The sequence below is a fragment of the Amphiprion ocellaris genome, chromosome 3 (genome assembly GCF_022539595.1).
Source record: "Amphiprion ocellaris isolate individual 3 ecotype Okinawa chromosome 3, ASM2253959v1, whole genome shotgun sequence".
Taxonomy (NCBI): Eukaryota; Metazoa; Chordata; class Actinopteri; family Pomacentridae; genus Amphiprion; species Amphiprion ocellaris.
Genome location: NC_072768.1, coordinates 2,858,913 through 2,879,857, shown reverse-complemented (window position 1 = coordinate 2,879,857; position 20,945 = coordinate 2,858,913). Strand labels below are relative to the sequence as shown.

Here is a 20,945-nt window from a genome sequence, read left to right as displayed (position 1 = left end):
CCTTGGCTGAGCTGTCAGCTAGCTGTCCCATCTGTTCTCTGCACATGGCGTCGAGCTTTAGTAGACACACACTCCTCTCCTTCCCCCTCTCCTCTTTTCTTCGTCTAGTTTTCTCTCCGTCGGTCATTGTTTTTGACTCCTCTCCTCTCCCCTCCACCTCCTTCCTGTCCGTTATCCTCTCCAAATATTGTCACACCTTCTGCATTTCCAACCGAAATCGCCTCTCGACTCATCTCCATCACCACAATTTCATTTTTACTCATGCACGTGCCAGCACCCCCCCCCCCCCCCCCCTTTACTCGAGCCGGTTACCATGGCAACCCCTTCTCAGGCACCTTGCCGGGAGTCTGAGTGTGCTTTACTGCTCCATCACTCACTACCATGGATCTTGGCTCACCCTGCTCTCTTTTTCAGTCGGTCTTTTACTCCCCAGTACCCTTAAACACACACACACACACACACACACCACACACACACACACACACACGTGCGCACACATACACACTGCAGTTCACTTAGTGCTCCTCTGAGAGCTCTCATGTGTCAGTGATTTAGTTGGATTCACTCCAAGATTAAATGGAGTTTGTGATAGCGCACTCACTTAGCAAAGTATGCTTGTGTACTGTATGTGTGCATTTTGTTGAAACATGAGTTGGGTTGTGCAACAGTGAGCGTATGTTTGTATCAAACTATATGATAATCAATAATATTGTTTAGATGCTGCAGGACATCCACTCAGAGCGACCAGCATAACTGTTTAATATATACTCAGGCTTCTTTATTCAGCAAAGTAGAACTAAACACAGTGCCACTTTAAGAATTTTAGTAGAAAATACTTTAAGTATTATTTCTTTCAAGGAAATTAAACCAGCGCAGAAGTTCGAATAGTCCTTGTAATACATTTTCCACTCTGGAACTACTTTACCACTGAAGTCAAAAATGAATCAAAAGAAGCTATAGATTTTATTTGCTGTACTGTGCGGCTTTGAAATATCAGTGTTTCTTCTCAGCCGAGACTCCCATTGAAGAGTTCACTCCCACCCCAGCGTTCCCTGCCCTGCAGTATCTGGAGTCTGTGGACGTGGAGGGAGTGGCGTGGAGGGCTGGTCTGAGGACAGGGGACTTCCTCATTGAGGTGATTAAAGACTTCACTTGCTTCTTCATCTGTATCTATCTCACTGCTGAACAAGCTGGTAATGGAAAAGAAGAAAATCTAACAACTGCAGGATTCTGCACAAGCCTGTGCAGCATTTGTGGATATGAGATATTGTTCCTCATGTCTCTGCAAAAAGGGTTTGTAGAAATCTGCAACTAATGCATTAAGATTTAAGGGAAAAAAACATAGCTTTTACTTGTTGAATTAATGTCATATTTCTCAATAAAGAAAGACATGATTTGCAGAAAATAACTTGAGTGAAGTGCAATTATGTAAAATGTTGCACCCTGACTGAGCAGAGTTTGGTGACTTTGGCGTTTTAATGTTAGCAGCACTGAAAAAAGTCAAGGTTGCACTTGTGTCTTGTTTCTCATTCTGTCTTTGTGTGTCTGTTTCAGGTAAATGGGGTAAATGTAGTGAAGGTGGGCCATAAGCAGGTGGTGTCCTTGATCCGGCAAGGGGGCAACAGACTGCTGATGAAGGTCGTTTCTGTCACACGCAAACCTGAGTCTGAAGAAGTCGTTCGAAAGAAAGGTAAAGACAAAAGGGATTGGATTAGCTCCTCTATCACCTCACTATTTGAGAAAGTCACATATATTTATCTTATTAGTCAAATATTACACTTAAGATGCAAAAATGGCCAAATTACATAACAATACGTGGTATCATGTGCTTTTTTCCAGAATTGGCTGAACCATCACTAAGCTTATTCATTCGTATGAACAATATTTTATAATGTCCCACTAATTATGTAGTTATGGCTAAATTCAAGTATATTATGTCCTCCAAGATATTTTTTATGACATGTAATTTCTCTGAAGAATTGTTATCTGTGATTTGATAATGAATTTTGTGATGTAATGGAGCCATGTAAGTTGTTTTCAGGTTCAGAGAAGGATATGTGTGCTTCTGTTGTCTTGGTGATTTGTACCACATTTCCCTGCTGTAAATTCATGTAGTTTCCATGTCAACCAGAGCTCGCCATTACTCAGCTCCCACACAGTCCTGGCACAATGACCTCAGGACTGTGTACACTGCAGTAGCGTGCTTGTGTGTGTGTGTTTATGCGTGGAGGAGTAGTGTGCACCTCCTTTGTGATTATTGCGATACAGAGACAGTGATAAATGAGTTTGACCTAGTTTCACTGGGACGATACTGTATCAGCTAAATCCTGATACTCGGGGCATTGTGGTCTCTCTTTCTCCATCTTTCTATCCATCTTACTCTCACTCATGTTTTCTTTGTATTGTTCTCCAAGCTTGTCACTTTTACATAAGCCTCTCGGTTAGACGTTTGACATCTACAGAGAAAAACAAATTAACATGCTCTGACCAAAAAACAAAATGCTAATCCGACTCTTTTTTTTTTACCCTTTGAACTTACTGTCATGGTTTCTTTACCACATTGACTTCAGTTGTCATAATTCAATGAAAAGAAAAGTTAAATGTTTTGGGAAAGATGCTTATTTACTTCCTTCCTTTCTGTTTAATAAGAGGCAGCAGACTGTATCTGGTGAGCTCAGTTTTGCACAAAGACTGACAACACAAGCAAACATCTTCCCTGGCTGTGTAAGAAGGTGACAAAAACAACACATCTGCACCTCGAAAGCTTACTGATGTTATTGACAACAATGCCAATTAGTCTTTTTATGGAGATTATATGCTGGATCATGGCTCTCAATTTTTCATAGAAACCTGTGCAAAAAGGAAAAGTGTATTACTTTTTGTTTAGATTGAAACAAAAGTGGTAATGAGTGGGTTTTGGAAGTGCTGATGGGTGGATTTTGTCACCATTCGACAGAGCCAGGCTATCTGTTTGCCCCTCTTTCCAGTCTTTGTGCTAAGCTAAGCTAACTGGCTGCTCGATATCACCTCATCTATAATAAACAGACGTGAGAGTGGTATTGATTTTCTGATTCAGTTCTTAGCAAGAAAGCAATGACAGTATATTCCCCAGATTTTTAGTAATGTAATTGATTTAATAGCTTCCTTTTAGCACAGCATATGAAGGCGTATGTCCAATGTAGCATCGTCATGGTAAATGTTTTGGAGCTTTATGAAAATACACATACATAATTGCGTTTTTCTTTTTGTCTTGTTGTATTCTAAAGTTGCTCTATGTCCAATAAAGCTTGCTTGTCTCTGCTTGTGTCTGAGCAGCTCGGACCAAAGATATTTGATTGAGGTAGACTATAAAGACAATGGCTGGGTTGATTCCTTTATTGTAAATCGAAGAAAAGATAGGCACGCAGATTGAAGTGCAGACGGTGCAGACTAGATGGAATTTATCTGCTGTTTTAGAGCTAAGAGAGAACAAAATTCTTCACTCCTGTCTCAAACTTCCCTGAAATGTGTGGCATTTTGTTGCACCTTCGTCTGTGTTGAACGCCCTGCTCTGCTGCGTGACTCCTCCAATCGGACTTAGTCTGCATTTTGTGCTGCACCTTAACACAAACGCACCGACACATGCTGACACACACAGACTCGCAAGCAGACACACATTCTCTGCACCATGCGTGGCCTCACTACTGCCACCGTTGCCATGGTGACTACACTGCATGTTTGAATTAAGCATTACATTACAGCAACAGCAACTCTCTCTCCCTGCGAGTCTGCCTCTGTTCCTCTCTCTTCCTCCATCCTCCTCCTCCTCCATAGCTTCTGCTCCTGTACCAGAATGTGCAGGCTGGTGAGGAAATGAAGATGTTTGATATGGACAGTACCCAGGATGGCGTATGTACACGAGATCTGCAGCTGCTGACGACAGCATGATAGTTGTGCTCTTGTAAGGCATTAGTGCATCTGTGGGATTTAGAAATGTATCGCTGTACAGTGGCGCATTGAGCGTTGGCTAGTCGATCTCAGACAGAGAGAGCTGGTGTAGTTCTATTGTGGGGTATTGTCAGGAAACTTGGCGAGGTTAGAGCATGTAGAGACTGCTGCTGTGTGTGTCTTTATGGCCACAGTGCATGGCATTCTGATGTTGCTGCAGATTTAACATGCTTAAATACATGACTGCATTGTTTTCAGTAATTGCATTGTCTGTTTCAAGCCTTTTTTTCTTTTTTTGAAACCTGTCACTCTGCAGTTTGTTTTTGAAGCCTAACATTTGGTGGATGGGATTTACTGCTTCGACTGGGATGGTAACAGCCCAGTTGCTTTGTGTGTGTAGTAGGATTGGGAGGCTCCCATGAGCTTTGGGGTATAAAGTCTGCAGCGCATCATTTTCCTTAGCTGTTGAATTTACTGTCGTCTCTTTGTCTGTCAGCCCACATGTCATAATGTCCTCCTTCAAGGAGTTTTCTCTGTGGGAGGTTATGCATGTGTGTGTAAGCATCTGTGTTAGTGTGTTTCTGTCTGATGCACATCTGCTAAATTCCAGACAGGCAGCATATTAAAAGTAAGATGGACGACTTTCTCCCTCTCCTCTCCGCATGCGTTTTGCTCCTTCTGCCTATTGTGGCGGATAATAAGTCCTTTTGTTGTGTGTTTAATGGGAGGATTCCGAGAGATAGGGATGTTACAGAGAGGACAGAGAGGAATTCTTGCAGCACAAAGACTAAAAAACTGAATGTCTCGAAGACAGACTGACAGATTTATGAGCCATCAGACGAAGAGAGCACAAATAATGAAGAAGTTGGGCTCCAACCGTAGCCTGAACAAGGTTCTGGCTAAGTGTGAGGCGTCCGGTTCATCTGATTTTGACCAAATGAAAGGAGCGAAGATGGGATGGGCTGGCCGTCTGGGGGAGGCCAGGAGGGCGCTGAGCCGCAAAGCCAAAGGATTTTCATCCCCCACAACTTCATCCTCAACACCATGCCTTTTCTCCACAGCTCCCCCACCACCCAAGAGAGCTCCCAGCACCACCCTGACGCTGCGCTCTAAGTCTATGACCGCTGAGCTGGAGGAACTGGGTGAGTGCCAAAAAAATGGCATGAAAACTCAACACTCTCTTTCTCTTTTTCTGTCATATTTCTGCTTTCGCTTTGTCATTAAAACTTTGTGTGTCTCCTAACTTTTAGAATAGTCACTTCTGTTGCCTTGTTCTTGTCATTTTCTCTCCTCTGCTGACGCTATCTTTTTCCCACCAAGCTTCTGCTCGGAGGAGAAGAGGAGGTGAGTCTGAGGCAAGAAATTGACACCTCTCTGAACGTCATCAAGATGATTTATCACTGTTGTGTCAATTTAAGCAGTCTTGATTAGAAAAGAGGAGCAGAAGTGAACAGCAAAAACTCGTGAATGTTTTTCTCCACTTTTTTATCTTTTTCCCTCTTTGTCTCTTTTAAGTCGTAGCACTCGTTCACTTGTGATCATCAGTACAACACAATGAGATCGCATTGAGAAAGTGTAGTGATTTTGTACAATACCACAGAGCATGACCTCACACTGTAGTGTATAGCTACAATTTAGAAACGCTTTTGCATTTTCTCCTGTAATATCAGTGCCAGAAATGATGACACAACATTTCTGTGGTCTTATGTCTCAGTATTTAGTTCTGGCTCATTTCCTTCCCAACAGAGAGATTAGATGAGATGTTGGCATCCCAGGAGTCTATGTTGCGTTCTCAGCCCTCGGAGGCAGATTACAGAGCAGCCACTGTCAAGCAGCGGCCTACCAGCAGGAGAATAACACCAGCAGAGATCAGTGTGAGTGCACCTACACACAGACAGCATATGTGACAGTGCTGGCAGACATGCAAACTCCATCTGACGCATGACGTACTCAGAGAAACCTGGCCTGCACCACATGCAGCACGAATGCACTCCATGGTGCTACTTTGTTCGTGGTTTTGTTAAAACTGTCTTTAATAACACAGCAAATTCTGACTTTTGTGCTGCAGTCACTGTTTGAGAGACAAGGGATGGCTCTACACGGAGGTCTTCACCCTGGGATTGAGAGAGGTCACATACCGCTACCAAAGGGAATGTCCAGGACCAAGTCTTTTGGTAAAATAATCACCCAACCCTGTGCATATTGGTGGTGTAATAGTAGATAATGTAACCATATGTACAGTAGAGAATATACTGTAAGATGAGAAAGCTTCATTATATATACAGAAATGGTGTCACTACATCTACAAAGAACATCAGTACAACAAATTAAAAATACTGTGAATAAAGCTGCATCCTCATCACGTTTAAACTTCCCCCCCAACAAGAAATAATTTCCCAAGTTAAACCTTGGCAGATTTTACCACGTTAAAAATTAAAAGTGTAAAAAAAAAATGCATTGTTACATGACATTGTGAATGTTCTGTGAATGTAATTATTGGATATACACAGAAACAGATTTACAGAGCAGATGTTCAAGGACAGAGCTTGTTTCAAAAGTAGATATACACATACATTATTAATACTCAACTGTATTATTAAAGATTTTCCCTTTTCCCAAACACACTCATTAAATGAATGTTGAATTAATTGTTAAATAAGTCAAAACTAGTTAGAATTACACGTATTGTTAAAGTATTGTATTGCTGCATTTGAAACGATACATTCTTAGCTGTGTGAGTAGACAGACATATATACGGATGCATTCAAGTGTTTTTTTATGAAGCAACTGTCAGACTGCTAGTCTCGTTTAGAATGATCCTTTTGTATGAACTGACTTCACATCACGGCATGATCTGTGCTTTTACCTCATCAGGTGCCACTGAGGAGGATCGGCTGTCCGCCCTTGCAGGCGAGCACCGATTTCCCCGCAGTTCCTCTATGACAGACAGCCTCCGAGACCACTCACAGCCCCATCCCATCCCTCCACCTCCACAAACGGCACCTCCTCCTCCCCCCTACTACCTAGACACCGGTCCTCCCCCTGCTTTCTGCCCTCCTCCACCCCCCTCTAGGACCCAGAGTCAGGGCCATGATCCTGGAGGACGTTCCAGCTTCAAGCCCTCCTCCTTAGACCTGCCTTATGAGGCCGCTCAGCGGCAGGCCACACACATCGAGAGACAGAAGAAAGCCCGTTCCATGATAATCCTGCAGGACTCCTCCCATCTACCTGTAGAACCTACAGAAATTCCCCGACTTTCTGCTGCTACTCCACCTGAGCGAATCAAAAGGAAGGGTCGGATTATTGACAACCCTTATGCTAATGTGGGACAGTTTAGCATTGGACTGTACACACCCACCAAGCCCCAAAGGAAGAAAAGCCCACTGGTGAAACAGCTACAGGTAAGTGCCATGTGAGGGGTGGTTTCTTTTTATCCTTATTATTTGTTGTAATGCAAAAGACCGTCTCACCTGATTTTTTTATTTTTTTTGTCTGTCTACTGTAGGTGGAAGATGCACAAGAAAAAGCTAGTTTGGCCTTAGCTGCTGCCCACTCGCGAGAGAGCTCACCCTCAGGACGACACCCACATACCCACGGGCACACACACACCAGCCGTGCAGACTACTACCAGCAGCAGCTGATGGCTGAGCGAGAGCGAATGCGTGTGCAAGGAGAGATGATGTTTCAGGGTAAGGGCCCCTTCGCTGCTGCAATTGCTGGAGCAGTGAAAGATCGCGAGCGTCGCCTAGAAGAACGGAGGAAATCCACTGTCTTCCTTTCTGTTGGGACCATGGAGGGGGCACCTGCCTCCAGCTCTGATGCCCCCTCTCTGACTCAGTCTCACTCAATCGATGAACGGATGCTGACCCGCGAGCTGGGACAGCTGCCTCCCCCTGCCTTGGCTCTGAGCCCCTCACCTAGTGGGACCACCTTTATCCATCCACTTACAGGAAAGCCCCTGGACCCTAATTCACCACTGGCTCTTGCGCTGGCCGCAAGGGAGAGGGCACTGACCTCCCAGAGCCAGTCCCCAACTAGCAGCCCAGAGCCTCGGACTAAACAAGAGCGAGTAGGCCAGGGTGTAATATTCATTGACAGTCAGACCAAAGAGTCTCCACATGGGGAGGGGGTGCCTACATCTCCCCCTTTTTCACCTAAAAGCGCCAAGGCAGCGGGTTATGGACTTGGACCCTCCCCAACATCAATTTTAGTTCCCCAGCCCACCAAGCCACAATGGGCTACGTCATCTTCGCCTGTATCATTCCGGCAAGAAATGGAGGCCAGAATAGAGGAGAGGAAGGAGGAGAAGAGACTAGAGGATAAAAAAAGTATGTTAATCAGTATTATGGATACATCACAGCAGAAGACAGCAGGGCTGATCATGGTCCATGCTACCAGTAACGGCCAGGCTGTTGGGGTGACTTCGGAACTAGAACAGACGCCCGCCACGGTATCCATGGAGCCTAGCAAATCGCCAAGTCCACGGGCTAAATCCCCCAGCCCCACTGTCTCCCAGCCCCAGGCCCAGCCCCAGGCCCTGCCTCAAACTCAGCGTCCTGCCAGTCCAGCCCAAGAGAAGAGTCTGGCTCAGGGAAGCTCCGAGGAGGATGTGGATCCGTACACAGTGACCCTGCCCCCTGCCATGTTATCCTCCAGTGATGAGGAGACAAGAGAGGAGCTACGTAAGATTGGAGTTGTTCCACCACCAGATGAGTTTGCTAATGGGCTGCTTGCACAGGCACAGGGGGCCGTGTCCCCAGCTAAACCTGCCACCTCTCCCACCACCCCTACAACGCCAACACCCCAAACTCCCTCAACTCCAACAACCCCAATTGTCACCCCCACACAGCCTCCCCAGCCCCCACCTCCATCCAGTGCAGCAGCTGTCTCAGGGAAGCCCTCTGACCCTCTGGAGCCCCCACCGGTGGGTGAGTCTGGCTCTGCGGCTGACTCAGGCGTGGAGGAGGCTGACACACGCAGCTCCAGCGACAGAGAGCGAGACCACCATCTCGAGACCACCAGCACCGTCTCCACGGTTTCCAGCATGTCCACATTGTCCTCAGAAAGCGGCGAGCCTGCCGACACACACACCACGCACACCTCCTATGCTGACGGGCAGACTTTTGTGCTCGACAAGCCGCCAGTGCCTCCTAAGCCCAGACTCAAGTCCCAGATAGGAGGCAGTAAAGGCCCCGTCACTTTCAGGGACCCTCTGCTAAAACAGAGCTCTGACAGCGAGCTGCTATCACAGCAACAGGCTGCTGCCCTGGCTGCTGCTGCGGCTGGAGGAGCTGGGCTCCCCCCAGGTGGTTCGGCCTCAGTGACTGGTCTAGCCCCCACCAAGCCACGCTACCTCTTCCAGCGGAGGTCCAAGCTGTGGGGGGACCCTGTGGAGCCCCGTGGGCCAGGGGTAGGGCTAGGTATTGGGAGTTTGGGCAATCTTGGTGGGCTGGGACTAGGGCTGGGTGCAGATGAGGGAGCAAAACCATCTGTTATGGGAGAGCTCAGTTCACGACTACAGCAGCTAAATAAAGACACTAGGTCACTGGGCGAGGAACCACTGGGAGCATCACTTGACCCAGGGAGGAAATCACCTGTGGCAGGTGCCAGGTAAGAGAATATCTAATGAAAATGTACTGCAAAGCTGTATTCAACACTGTGTAACAGAACAAAGCGCAACAATAAAGTAATGATTTCAAGTTTCATTTATATCTTTTACCTCTATGGTGGCAGAGAGCAAAAGAAATTCAAGTGATCAGCCTCAGCAAGAAGACTCCTAAAGGGATTACAATTGCATCCTTCTTAGACGGTATTTTCTCATGTTTATCAACACTTTATAATAGTCTTTATTTAGATCATTATCTACTATGAAAAATCCCTCTTTATTTCTGATGTGCATGATATAGTCGCATTACATAATATGCAAATCAATATATATTTAAGCTAGTCTAACAGGATGGTAAGTGGTAATGACATCAGAGGTCATAAGCATTGTTTCCATTAGTATCCATGACAATATTAGTGTAACAACACAGTTCATATGTGCTATACCTGTCTGTGGGCCCTACGGTTTGTTTCAACATCATTAGGAAGAATGCGTATGAGGCATAGAAACGAGACTTCAGAGTATCTCCAGGGTTATCTGAAGCATCTGAAGCACAGTGGTGTTTTTGTCTGTTTTCTGTGGGTTTCTTTTTTCACGTCATACCTGAAAGTGCAATGAAATCCTTTTTTCTGCAGATGTGAGGACACCGAAGAGAGTAAACCTTAAGGTTATAGACCCTAGGGTAAACCAAAGCTTTTTTAAATATATTTTTCATAACAAGCTTATCAACTAAGCCCATTGAGAACAACCCTTCTATACATTTAGTTTCGTGTATTTTACTTTAAGTATTATTTGTTACCTTGTTTGCATCATCTGATTCCTGCACTGCAGTTTGCAGAATCTTTCAAAAATAAGATCGATTTAATAAAGAAGATAATATATTGCGTTTTGAGGAAAGTATTGGTTTTAAAGATACATGAGAACTACAGTTGTTGACTCTGGACTCGGGTCTAAGCTGCTCCTTGTTTCCATAGTTACAGCTGTACTCCTTGGCCTCCTGTTAAATGTTCAGTAGACAGTAGTACTCAAGAAGTTTGTGTTATGCAGTTTGTGTGTGCAAGTGTGTGCATGTGTGTGTAGTGGATTATCTGTTGGTGCAAACAAGGTAACAGGGCTTGGAGGCATGTACGTCCTGACAGCCTTTCCTCATCTCTTGCACACTCTCACTTTTGGGTTCTAACCTATAACCCTGCTAGCAGCTTCCCTTCTGGCATTTCCTTGAGCGTTTCCCAAAGTCCTTGCTCCAATAATACATATACATCCTCATATCCACAGTTCTTTGCAGTCATCACTGATATGAATTTGATAAGATCAGAAACTACAGTTTCCTTCTTATCAGCATCCCCCATCCTAAAGTAATCAGTGATAACCTCAAAGATTTAGGGATGTATTTTTAACTCTAATGGTGTGTCATGCTATAACCATCCTCACATGGCCTCGGCATTAACAGCCTTGTTAATGACAAGATTACCGAAGTCCTACCCTAAGTGTCACGTGGAATAACTGTCGAATAAGTGGTGGAATCTTCTCTTTTAATTTCCTCAGGGTTTGGCTTAGATGTGCAACAACCTGCCTCAGCCTGGTTCTGTTTTAAAGGCTTGGCAGGTTGAAAGTCTCGTGTTTGCCGTCTTTCTTGGTTGTCCACTGAAGTTTTACTTCAGCATGACATTGACAATAATTGATGTTAAATTAAATGTATTATAATCATGAGGTGATTCATCAGCCTTACAAAGAGCTCAGGAGTTTGTAATCACTCTTCAGATGCAGTTGAGTTTGACTTTTATAGCCTTGCTCCTCCTCTCTTTTCTTCTTCTGTCATCCTAATCTCTGTTTATGTGAATAACGAGGATGGAAGAATTTGCTTCCACCATACTTCACAGCTGATTAAGAGGAGCTGAAAGATATGAAGAGACAATCTTAGATTGAGAAGATGTCATAATAGACTCTTTCACAGTCCTCTCATTATAGTGGCATCGGCAGGAGGAGCCGCTCTGCTCCACGCAACCGGAACTAGAGTGTCTTGCTTTTGTGTTTCCATCTTCTTGTCAGTGAAATCAATTGCTATGCCATCTCAGAGAAATAGTGAAAAGTCTCTGTAGAAGTAATTAGCATAGGGATGTGAGTTAATTCCATTTCATGGTAGCATTGGTACTCACAAATACATTGTAGCTGTTGCCCAAGTGTAGTTTGATGTCTGCAGAAGTTTGCTGCTACTTTTACTTGCTGATTTTGGGACATCTCGGAGGCAGAATGTAGGAATGTCATATATTTAGTGCATGAGGTTTAAAAATAAATAAATAAATAAATAAATAAAAAATCTGAAACTGCAAATTCTTCTGTTGCAAACACCTGATGAATGTGTTTTGTAGTCCATACTTTCATCAGTATTGTATTAATATGAGTAGCAGTAATATGCTAGCACATGAGTTTGAGTGGAAAAGCTCTGTTATCTCAACTGTGTAAGACAATGCATTGCTTGGATGAACACAGATGAAGTATGAATTCTCCGTTTGACATTGGGCCAAATTCAGTCATCAGTCATTGATCTGTGCCACGGCAACGTCCGTGGATGGAAAAGGCGACCATGATATCAAATACAGCATATCATGTAACACCCAGTTCTAATTGGGCTCACCCTTTTCTGAGGTTATGTAATCAAAGACATCCCCACCATCTCCATCCTGACAGTTGATTGCCTTTGAATGTGACAAAGATGATCATGCACACCATTATTTCTCTCTCTCTCTCTGCATCTGCATTTCCCCCCCCACCTACTGGAGTATTTTCACACATAGCATTAGCTTCCCAGCACTCTGAATTCTAATGTACCTTTATCACTTACCCCATCCACTGTGTGCTCCATCTATAACCCCTTCAAAAACCACACTGCCGTATTTTGTCTCTCCTGTATCCACCTCGTCCACATGCTGTGTATCATAGCTTTGGGTGGTTTAGAAACTTTAATTTCATTTGTGCTCTTTGGTTTTCTGTTCGTTGTTTATGTAAATTGCATAACTTTGTTTTGTTTTTCAGTGTTTGTGTTGAGGATGGCCATGGTCCCTGACTGTCTTGCTTATTGGACACTGTAGGTTTCTTAAACTACGCTAAAACAGAGCAGAGTATAGTGCAATTTGTGTTTCTGGAGATGACAGAACACACAGATATACATCCCCTATGTACAGAACAGCACGTACAAATGTAAATGAATATCTTTCATAGTACATATAGAAATGTATGTGCAAGAATTGAACTTCTTTAGGTCCACATCAACTTTAAAAGTCAAGAGACATGTGCCTTCCTTTTATTTGTTTCTTTTGTTCTTTGTTTTTCTTTGTGCAGTGTTTGATATGTGAATAGTGTGCTCATTTCTCTCTCATGTGGCCCACTGGTCAGACCATCCAGTGCTGAAACCTGCTCTGCTGTCTTTGTCATGCCAACACAAGCGCACAAATGCACACATCAACATCTAGGAGCATACACAGAGCCACATGCACACACCAAGCATGTCACAGACAGCAGAGGCGGCTGAGGCAGGCTATAAGTCTGGTTGGCAGGCTGCGTCTCATGGAGTGATGCTAACATTCTCTCCCATTGCTCTCTCTCTGCTCACCTTGCATGCTCCGCCCTGCTGCTCTGATCTGATTGGTCTAGAACTGACTGTGCGCCCAGGAGGGCAGGACGACTGTGTAAGTGCGCATGGAGCTCATCCCATGTCCGTCGGCTCCCTGTAGTCTGATCATTTTTCCAGCCTGTGTGCTGCCTAGCTACCTTTGTTCCATCACACTCTTTAGTCCGAATCTCACCCATGTCAAATCTTTTTTATTTAGACATGCTAACATGCATGAATAAAATAGACACCACTGCAATAACTCTTTATCACATTTAGGTCTCTCTTTTCTGCTTCTCCACTTGCACCAAGATGGACAAACTTCTCATGTTAACCTTAATCTCTAATCCATCCTTCTTCCTGACCATCTTCCCTCCATTAGATCAGTAGATTCTTCACAAACTTATGCTTCAAATATTTCTCAAAAGAGGGTCAGATGTTTAAAAAAAAAAAAAAAAAGGTAGATAAAGCAGCGTTTATAGAACATGTGAGAATAACTGTAGATTTCTGCTACTAAAGAATGATTGCTAGACTATGCTAGTACAGTCCTTCCTCTTCATAAAACAGATGCTAAGACTGGGTTGGTTGGCCACTTATATTCCCTAAATAGAAGATGCACTGAATTAAGTGTTAGCTGCACTTCCAAGGTAAATAAACATTCATTCGATTAAATGAAGCTAAGCTTTGGCAAAACACACAGCTTTGTGCGTCCCCACATGGCCTTTCACAGCAGTTTGAGGACAGGAAATTTGTCATCTGTTTTCTTTACAAAGCCATAATTCTGGGTCACACAAAGGCACATTTACTGAATGATTTTGTTCTTGAATGAGTTGTAGCTGTAGTCCGACACAAAGCTGAAAACCAAATACGCTATTCTACTTTTGATCTACCTTCTTTGTCTAAATGTAGGTGAGTGCGTGAGTGTGTGTGCATTTCGACTACATTTGTCACATTTAAAATGTGCAGTTTTGATGTAAAACAGAATGAATGTGTTTGATGCTGTAAATCTAATCTGTTTCTAAAGCTCCTGCATTTGTTGCTCACATTAATCATTTAAGTGAATTTTGACTTCATAGGAAGCAACTTTTGATTAAATTCATTACAGGGGAAAGACTTTCACTATTGTCAGCTGGACAGAGTGTATTAGATGAATAGATTTTTATTCAAAACTCTAAATAAAATCTGAAACTCATGATGTGACCACCAATGATTGCAGCTTGCTGCTTTGAGACTAGTGTGATCTCTAACAGCCATTAACTTCTATCCTATACTAACTTAAACCCTTAAAATAACTGACAGTTAATACACATAACCCAAAGCTTGGTCTCTTTCTTCTACTTTAAAATCACTTTGCTCCCCTTCTTTTGCTTTGTTAGCGTTCCTAAAACCTCTCTGTCTGTGTCTCCACCAGACTTTTCAGCAGCTTAGGTGAGCTCCACACCATTTCTCAGAGAAGTTATGGAACCACGTACACCATCCGCCCTGGCAGCCGTTACCCTGTCACCCGACGCACCCCCAGCCCAGGTTCAGGCTCACCTGACCGGGGCGACCTTCTCGGACGATTCTCAAGCTTCGGCCTACCGACCTCACCGACTACACCCCCTCAAACCATCCTCAAGTCCTCGAGCCTCAGCCTACCCCAGGAGCCTAAAGAGGTCCGCTTTGTAATGAGGAGCTCCAGCGCCCGTTCCCGCTCTCGTTCCCCGTCCCCTTCCCACTCCCCCGGGTTGGGGTCACCGCTTTTAGCCCTCCGGCCCTTCCACCAAAAACCCCTCCACCTTTGGAACAAGTACGACGTTGGAGACTGGCTGGAGAGCATCAATCTGGGGGAGCACAGAGCGGGGTTTCAGGAACACGAGATCGAAGGCTCTCACCTCCCGGCTCTAACCAAGGATGACTTTGCGGAGCTGGGAGTAACGCGAGTCGGACACCGCATGAACATTGAGCGAGCACTAAAGCAGCTGCTGGAGAGCTGACCCCTGCCCTGAGACACAGCAACAGATGGAGAGAGACGAAGACAGAACCAGTGAGATACAGAGCTGATGAATAGGAGAGAAAACAATGTGGACCGCTCCTCTTTTACTCCGGCTGCTTTTTTATGTTCGGTATCACAAATGTTTACCTGTGGTCCTTAACGGCATTTTCCGTTCCCACTCTGCATTAACACCCTGCACTTGGCACTGCACTGAAGAGGAGGAGTGAATACATTCGTCCCCCTCTACTCGGCCCTTAGCGTCTGCCCACCTCCTTGGCTGCAGCCAATTAGATCAGACCTCAAAACGATATCTGGTCTTTTTTTTCGCCGAGGAGAATCGCATGAGCTCCAATTAAAACATTTGATTTGTGAAAGGTTCAGTTGTTTCCTTAGTAACACCCACACATTCTCTCTCATGACTCCCTCCTCTCCTCGCTACCTCTATCCCCCCGTCTATTAGGCCTCTGAAAAGCCTTTTTGCAGTTTGAGTAAAGGAGGAGGAGGACTAATTTTTGTTCCAAACAGAAAAGCTCAGTTGCCTTTCACAATATTTATACAGAGATCAACAATGATGAACACAGTGCTATGGTCATAGTGCTGACACAGCTCTGAAAAGGTGTGTCTTCTGTATACCTGCTGTTGTTTTTAAAAACCGAAGACTTTTAGAGCCCAGAGGCGGAGCTCCACAAAGTAAACCACGGGAGAAACCCCCTCTGCCTTGGTACCCAGACTGTGCTATCTATTATATTTGGAGAATGTTTAACCAACACTCGTGGCTTTTTTCATAATCAATTTTTGGGTTTTCCAAAGGGAATATTATATATAGGTATTATATAATATAATATATATGTATCTAAATATAGCTTTCAGAAGAAAAGACAATGTTGCAAAGAGGATATGTAATAAATTAATTTGCGCCTGTTTTTGGTTTTTAGTATAGAAGGCAGAGAGAAATCTTTAAATCTATTCCACCAATAGTTTACTCATTTCTACCAATTATATACATACATATATAAATATATATATATATTTGAAAGAAAAAAGTATATAGATACAAAAATGAAATTTTTGTCATAGGTATACAACCTTCCTTATGGTCACCCTTTCTTGAACCGTAGCATGACGAGTTGCATCATGTTTTTGGACAGAGAGTTTGTTGTTTGTGTTTATTTTCTTACAGTCTTCCTTCATACTAAAAGGGCATCCCGTAATGTGAGGCTGAGACCCCAGTTGATACCCATCCCTACCGCTTCAGCTACACATCTCGCTGCCATGGATATGTCTCCGATTTTACCCCCCCCCCCACCCCCCAATAACTGTGAGAGCCGCCCGCTGAGCCGGCTGGTTGCTCTGGATCTTATGCCTGTTTATCACTCAGGGATGGAAGTTTGGGGCACTAGCATGAAGAGGTTGTTGGCTCTTTCAATACAATCTATTTAAATTCTTACATTTGAGGACAATTCAACACCACCACCAGTCTGAAAAATGGTAGACAGCTAGTATAAATTTCCATCCCTGTAACCCCTGAAGATGCTTCTCAGACCAGGTTGCACGAGGTCTGGTATTGTAAAGGAAACATTGGGATGTTTTTTTAATCCCCAGTGGAAAGGAGAGCATCATTAACTGTTTTTTTAAGTTCAAAGTGTGGGACAAATGAAGTTTAAACTGCACAAATAAAGCAAATCATTGTTTACCTTAGAATCCTTTACCTGGAGTGCAACTAAGACAAACTCGCCATACAAGCTTAATTGAGCTAGATGTGTGTGCCCTTCTGAAATGCCACTGCAGGAAATGTCTGTAGTTCCTCAGGCTGTGGGGATGGGGAAGCCTCTGTAAGGTCTTAAAGAAAATTCAGTATTTTACAACCTGGCAGTGTCTCGCACCGTCGCTGCTACCTTCTATCTCTACCATTGTCTTATCATGTAAACGGTGGCAGCCAGAGCACTAAAAATAAGACCCAGGTTGTAAAAGAAAACAAAAAAAAAAACAAAAAGGAAAAACTGAATTTTCTTTTAACAACACAAATCTGCAATTGTACTCATGAGTAGCTTCTGCTGGCAGTGAGAAACTGAGTTTTATTCAAGCAACAACAACAAAAAAAGCATTTTAGCATAGCTTTTCTCTGACAGAATGCCAGGAAACTGTATTGACACTAAAAACCTCTGTACATCAGCAGCATCCAGTCAGTATGCCAAGACAGTTTTACTTGGCGAAAAGTTGTGTGCATCTTTTTTTTTTGCTAGCAGTTTGTAAAAGCGGGTGGTGAACATTTCGTTGTATCTGGGTTGTAGGAATAGCACTCACTGCCTCACTGTGACCTCACTGATCATTTTACTTTTGATTCCAGTGTTATGTCCTCAGACTCATTTGGACCTTCTTCTTTTTTTTTTGTTTTCTTTTTGCTGTTCTTTTTAATTTTGTCGTCGTCGTCGAATCGTTACCCTCGGACACTGTGGGTAGATTTTGTAGCGTGTGGAACATGATACTTAAAATCTTTCACTCATTTGAATTTTAGAGTGACAGAAGAAAAAAAGAAAAAAATATCCTGTTCATCCTAAACATACTTACACTTGTAAAAAAAAAACCAACAAACTACAAATCTTTGCTTTTTTTAAAAAAATCACAAGCAATGTATATATGATAGATTTCATATAAATTTTTGAAAAACAAAAAGTATATAGATCTATATATGAATGTTTGGCATATATGCATAGTTAACCACCTGTGGAAAAGGTGAGCAGATTTTATTCTTTCTATGAACTCTTGAACTTTTGAACTCTGAACTATGAACTAGGGGATGATTTGCACAAAACAAGGTGACAAGGTGCTAACATAAAAGCCACCCATCGTCCAAGCGCATGCGTGCATCTGGATTCCCTGAACCTCTCTGTGTGGTCGTTCCTCTTCACCGTGTGCTGCGTGTGTGTGTGTGTGTGTGTGTGTGTGTGTGTGTGTGTGTGTGTGTGTGTGTGTGTGTGTGTGTGTGTGTGTGTGTGTGTACGCGAGCAAATGCTTTCCATTTTTTTTGTGTATCTGTTGGGGAGCGAGACGATGAGAATGCATGTGACAGTGAGAGAGTGTGTGGTTAATCCTTAGGGTTTACATCTTTGGAGTTTAGTCCACTATAGCCTTACTGTATTACCATCAGAGATTCCCGGCAGCGGCTGTGTCACACAAACACACACACAAACTCACAAAACATGCACACACAGACAGAAGAAAATGCACACATTCATTTCAAGATTGAACATCATCGTTCTGCATTGTTGTTTTATACTCAGTGACGTCTTCAGATAGTGGACTGCTCTGCCCCAGAGACGAGCAGAGAGGGAGAGATATTGGTAAAAATAAATAAATAAAACAAAGTAAACAACACTGTCACATTTTATATTGCAAGACAACTCACCTTGTAACTGCGTAGGTACACCTTATGCAGTGTCACTGTTTTGTACGCTCATTCCCAGATGGCATTTGCGCTCCTTACCCTCCACTCTGTCTGGCAGCACTCCTTTTTCCTTTTTCAGACCTTCAGTTTCTGAGTTTTGGATATGCTATATGAGGTAATCCAGTGAGGAACAAACAACACAAAGGAAAAATGTGCCAAAAAGTAACTTAATTTTTAACTGTGTATTTGTCTTTGCTTTAGGACTATCTTAGTTACAGCATTCTTGAGCTGTTAGATAATATGATAATATGGTGCCATCTCCTGGAAATCTTGAGAACAACAGACGTGTTAGATCTTTCTGTATTTTCCTGCAGGTGGAAGTACAGTCATTTTTGTTATTTTGTGAAGAAGCAGACTATATATATATATATATATATATATATATATATGTGTGTGTATATATATATATATATATATATATATATATATAGTCTGTGTATATCTACTTGCATTAACATTTCTATTTAAATTTTGACGTAACACATTTGCTTGATTTGACTGTGCTGAAGGCTACTGTTCCCATATAAATACAAATAAGAGACTAAACACTTGAGAGGTGAACGTGTACAGTCTGATGCAGGCTGGCCTGGCTAGAAGAATCAATGCTGCTTGGATTGTTGTGCAAGTTTACTACCAATACAGATGCAAACTGAGCAATGTGTGATAGACATACACATCATTAGGTCAAATAAGTTAAGTGAAGGGTTATCTTTGTCTTATTTTCTAATCAACAAAGCACAATCTACATAGCGTAGGGGGAGCAGTGTGACCTTTTTAAAAACCCACTGGGGTCCGGTGGCCCACTGGAGCCAGTGATCTTATCATCCAAGGGGTTTTTTCTTTCATTGTTGGTTTTCTCCTTGTTTGCACTGTGAAGTTTAGAATGGTGGATGTATCACTGCAACGCCTCAGCCTTGTCTCACGGGTGAACTTCCCCTTCTCGACATCCAAACGACCAGGCGATTCATCTGTGACTTCTCTCCCTCCGGACACTTAGGGTACTACAGAATCCCCCCTACACTTCAATCCACAAGAGCCCAAGTTAAAACACAAGCGAAACCAGAAGCTACCTAGTATTCCTCATGCAAACAGAGCAAGGGCGATAGTAAAGGTTGAGGCAAGATCTGAGATGTTGCCCAGGATATCTCCACCACAGAGATATATGTTTGTTATATTATGTAATAAATTTATAATTAAAACATGAAGTGTCTCATATTCTTGCTCCTGCTTTAGTGTCTCATTAGTACAAATGTTCCAGTGTGGTTTAGTCCTTGTAAATACTACACAAAAATAGAAATATACATACAGTTTGTGTGTACAGCAAAAATTATATACATTACTAAAGGTCCTTTCTTAGTGTACTGTTTCTGCTGCTTTAGGATAATAAATGTACACACAACCACATCCAATCCAGCTGGGAGGAAATGTCTGGACTGAAACCTTCACACAAGTGTAATACATTTGCTCATACAGTCATGGAAAAAATGATTAGATTACCCTTGTTTTCTTTCAATGCCTGGTACCACTAAAGGTCTATTACCTGAAGAATACAATGAACATGACGAAAAATGCCACAGATTCCGTAATACTTTATTTCCTGTTTGACATGTTTCAGCTTCATTGTATTCCCAGGGTCTATAAGAGGCCATTTCATAAGCAGCACTGCACGTGTAAAGAGTGGTTTCCTGCTGACATTCAAGCCGTAGCACAACTCAGAAGCTGTCAGCTCTCACATAACGCCTAAAACTAAAGAATTATGTGAAGCCACAAAAGCAGCCATCTTGGCACTGCTGGAAGATGGCATGAGTGAGAGACAGGTAGAGAAAAAACTGAAGATCTCCAAGACAGTTGTTCATTAGACCAAGAAAAAACAAGCCCAACATGGTTCTACCAAACTGCTAGCTGGTCAGCAGTGGCGTCCACAGACATTTTGGAGATCAGGTGCTCAGTGGAAAAAAAAGGGCACTTTGTGCAGTGTGTAGAACCACTGGCTGCCTTAATGTAACAGTGTTAGATCTGAAAAATAAAAAAATCAGGAACACATTTTCTGTAACGGCATTTATTTTAACATCTTAATAACACACAAAGGGTCAATGAAACATTTTACCGTAACAACTGTTAAATTAAAAGAGATCGACATTAGGCTACAAGAAAGCAGAAAGCTATTTTTTCTGTTTGTCATCTAGCAAATAAGTCACAGCAAGTGTTGCCTCTACCTAATGTAGGCTAATAATAAACCTACACAAACTAAATATTCAGTTCTAGTATACTGATCATATGCTGTACCAGTTCACCAAATAACATTGGTTGTGAGGTCATCGTCGTCAAGTTATGTCGATTAATTGATTATTAATTGATTATTATTATGGGTAGTCCAGCTTGTCAA

General features: G+C 42.9%; 1 protein-coding gene across 1 annotated transcript in view; it reads left to right on the top strand.

Annotated features, from left to right (window-relative positions):
• Positions 1-19,764, top strand: part of shank3a (SH3 and multiple ankyrin repeat domains 3a) — a 226,061-nt gene extending 206,297 nt beyond the window's left edge. Inside the window, exons 23-31 of the mRNA XM_055009172.1 lie at positions 943-1,135; positions 1,555-1,690; positions 4,989-5,069; positions 5,248-5,271; positions 5,674-5,801; positions 5,996-6,101; positions 6,802-7,328; positions 7,433-9,537; positions 14,551-19,764. Coding sequence (XP_054865147.1) covers positions 943-1,135; positions 1,555-1,690; positions 4,989-5,069; positions 5,248-5,271; positions 5,674-5,801; positions 5,996-6,101; positions 6,802-7,328; positions 7,433-9,537; positions 14,551-15,115 — 3,865 coding nt within the window. The 3' untranslated portion in view covers positions 15,116-19,764. The remainder of the gene's footprint in view (positions 1-942; positions 1,136-1,554; positions 1,691-4,988; positions 5,070-5,247; positions 5,272-5,673; positions 5,802-5,995; positions 6,102-6,801; positions 7,329-7,432; positions 9,538-14,550) is intronic.
• The last annotated feature ends 1,181 nt before the right edge of the window (positions 19,765-20,945 follow it).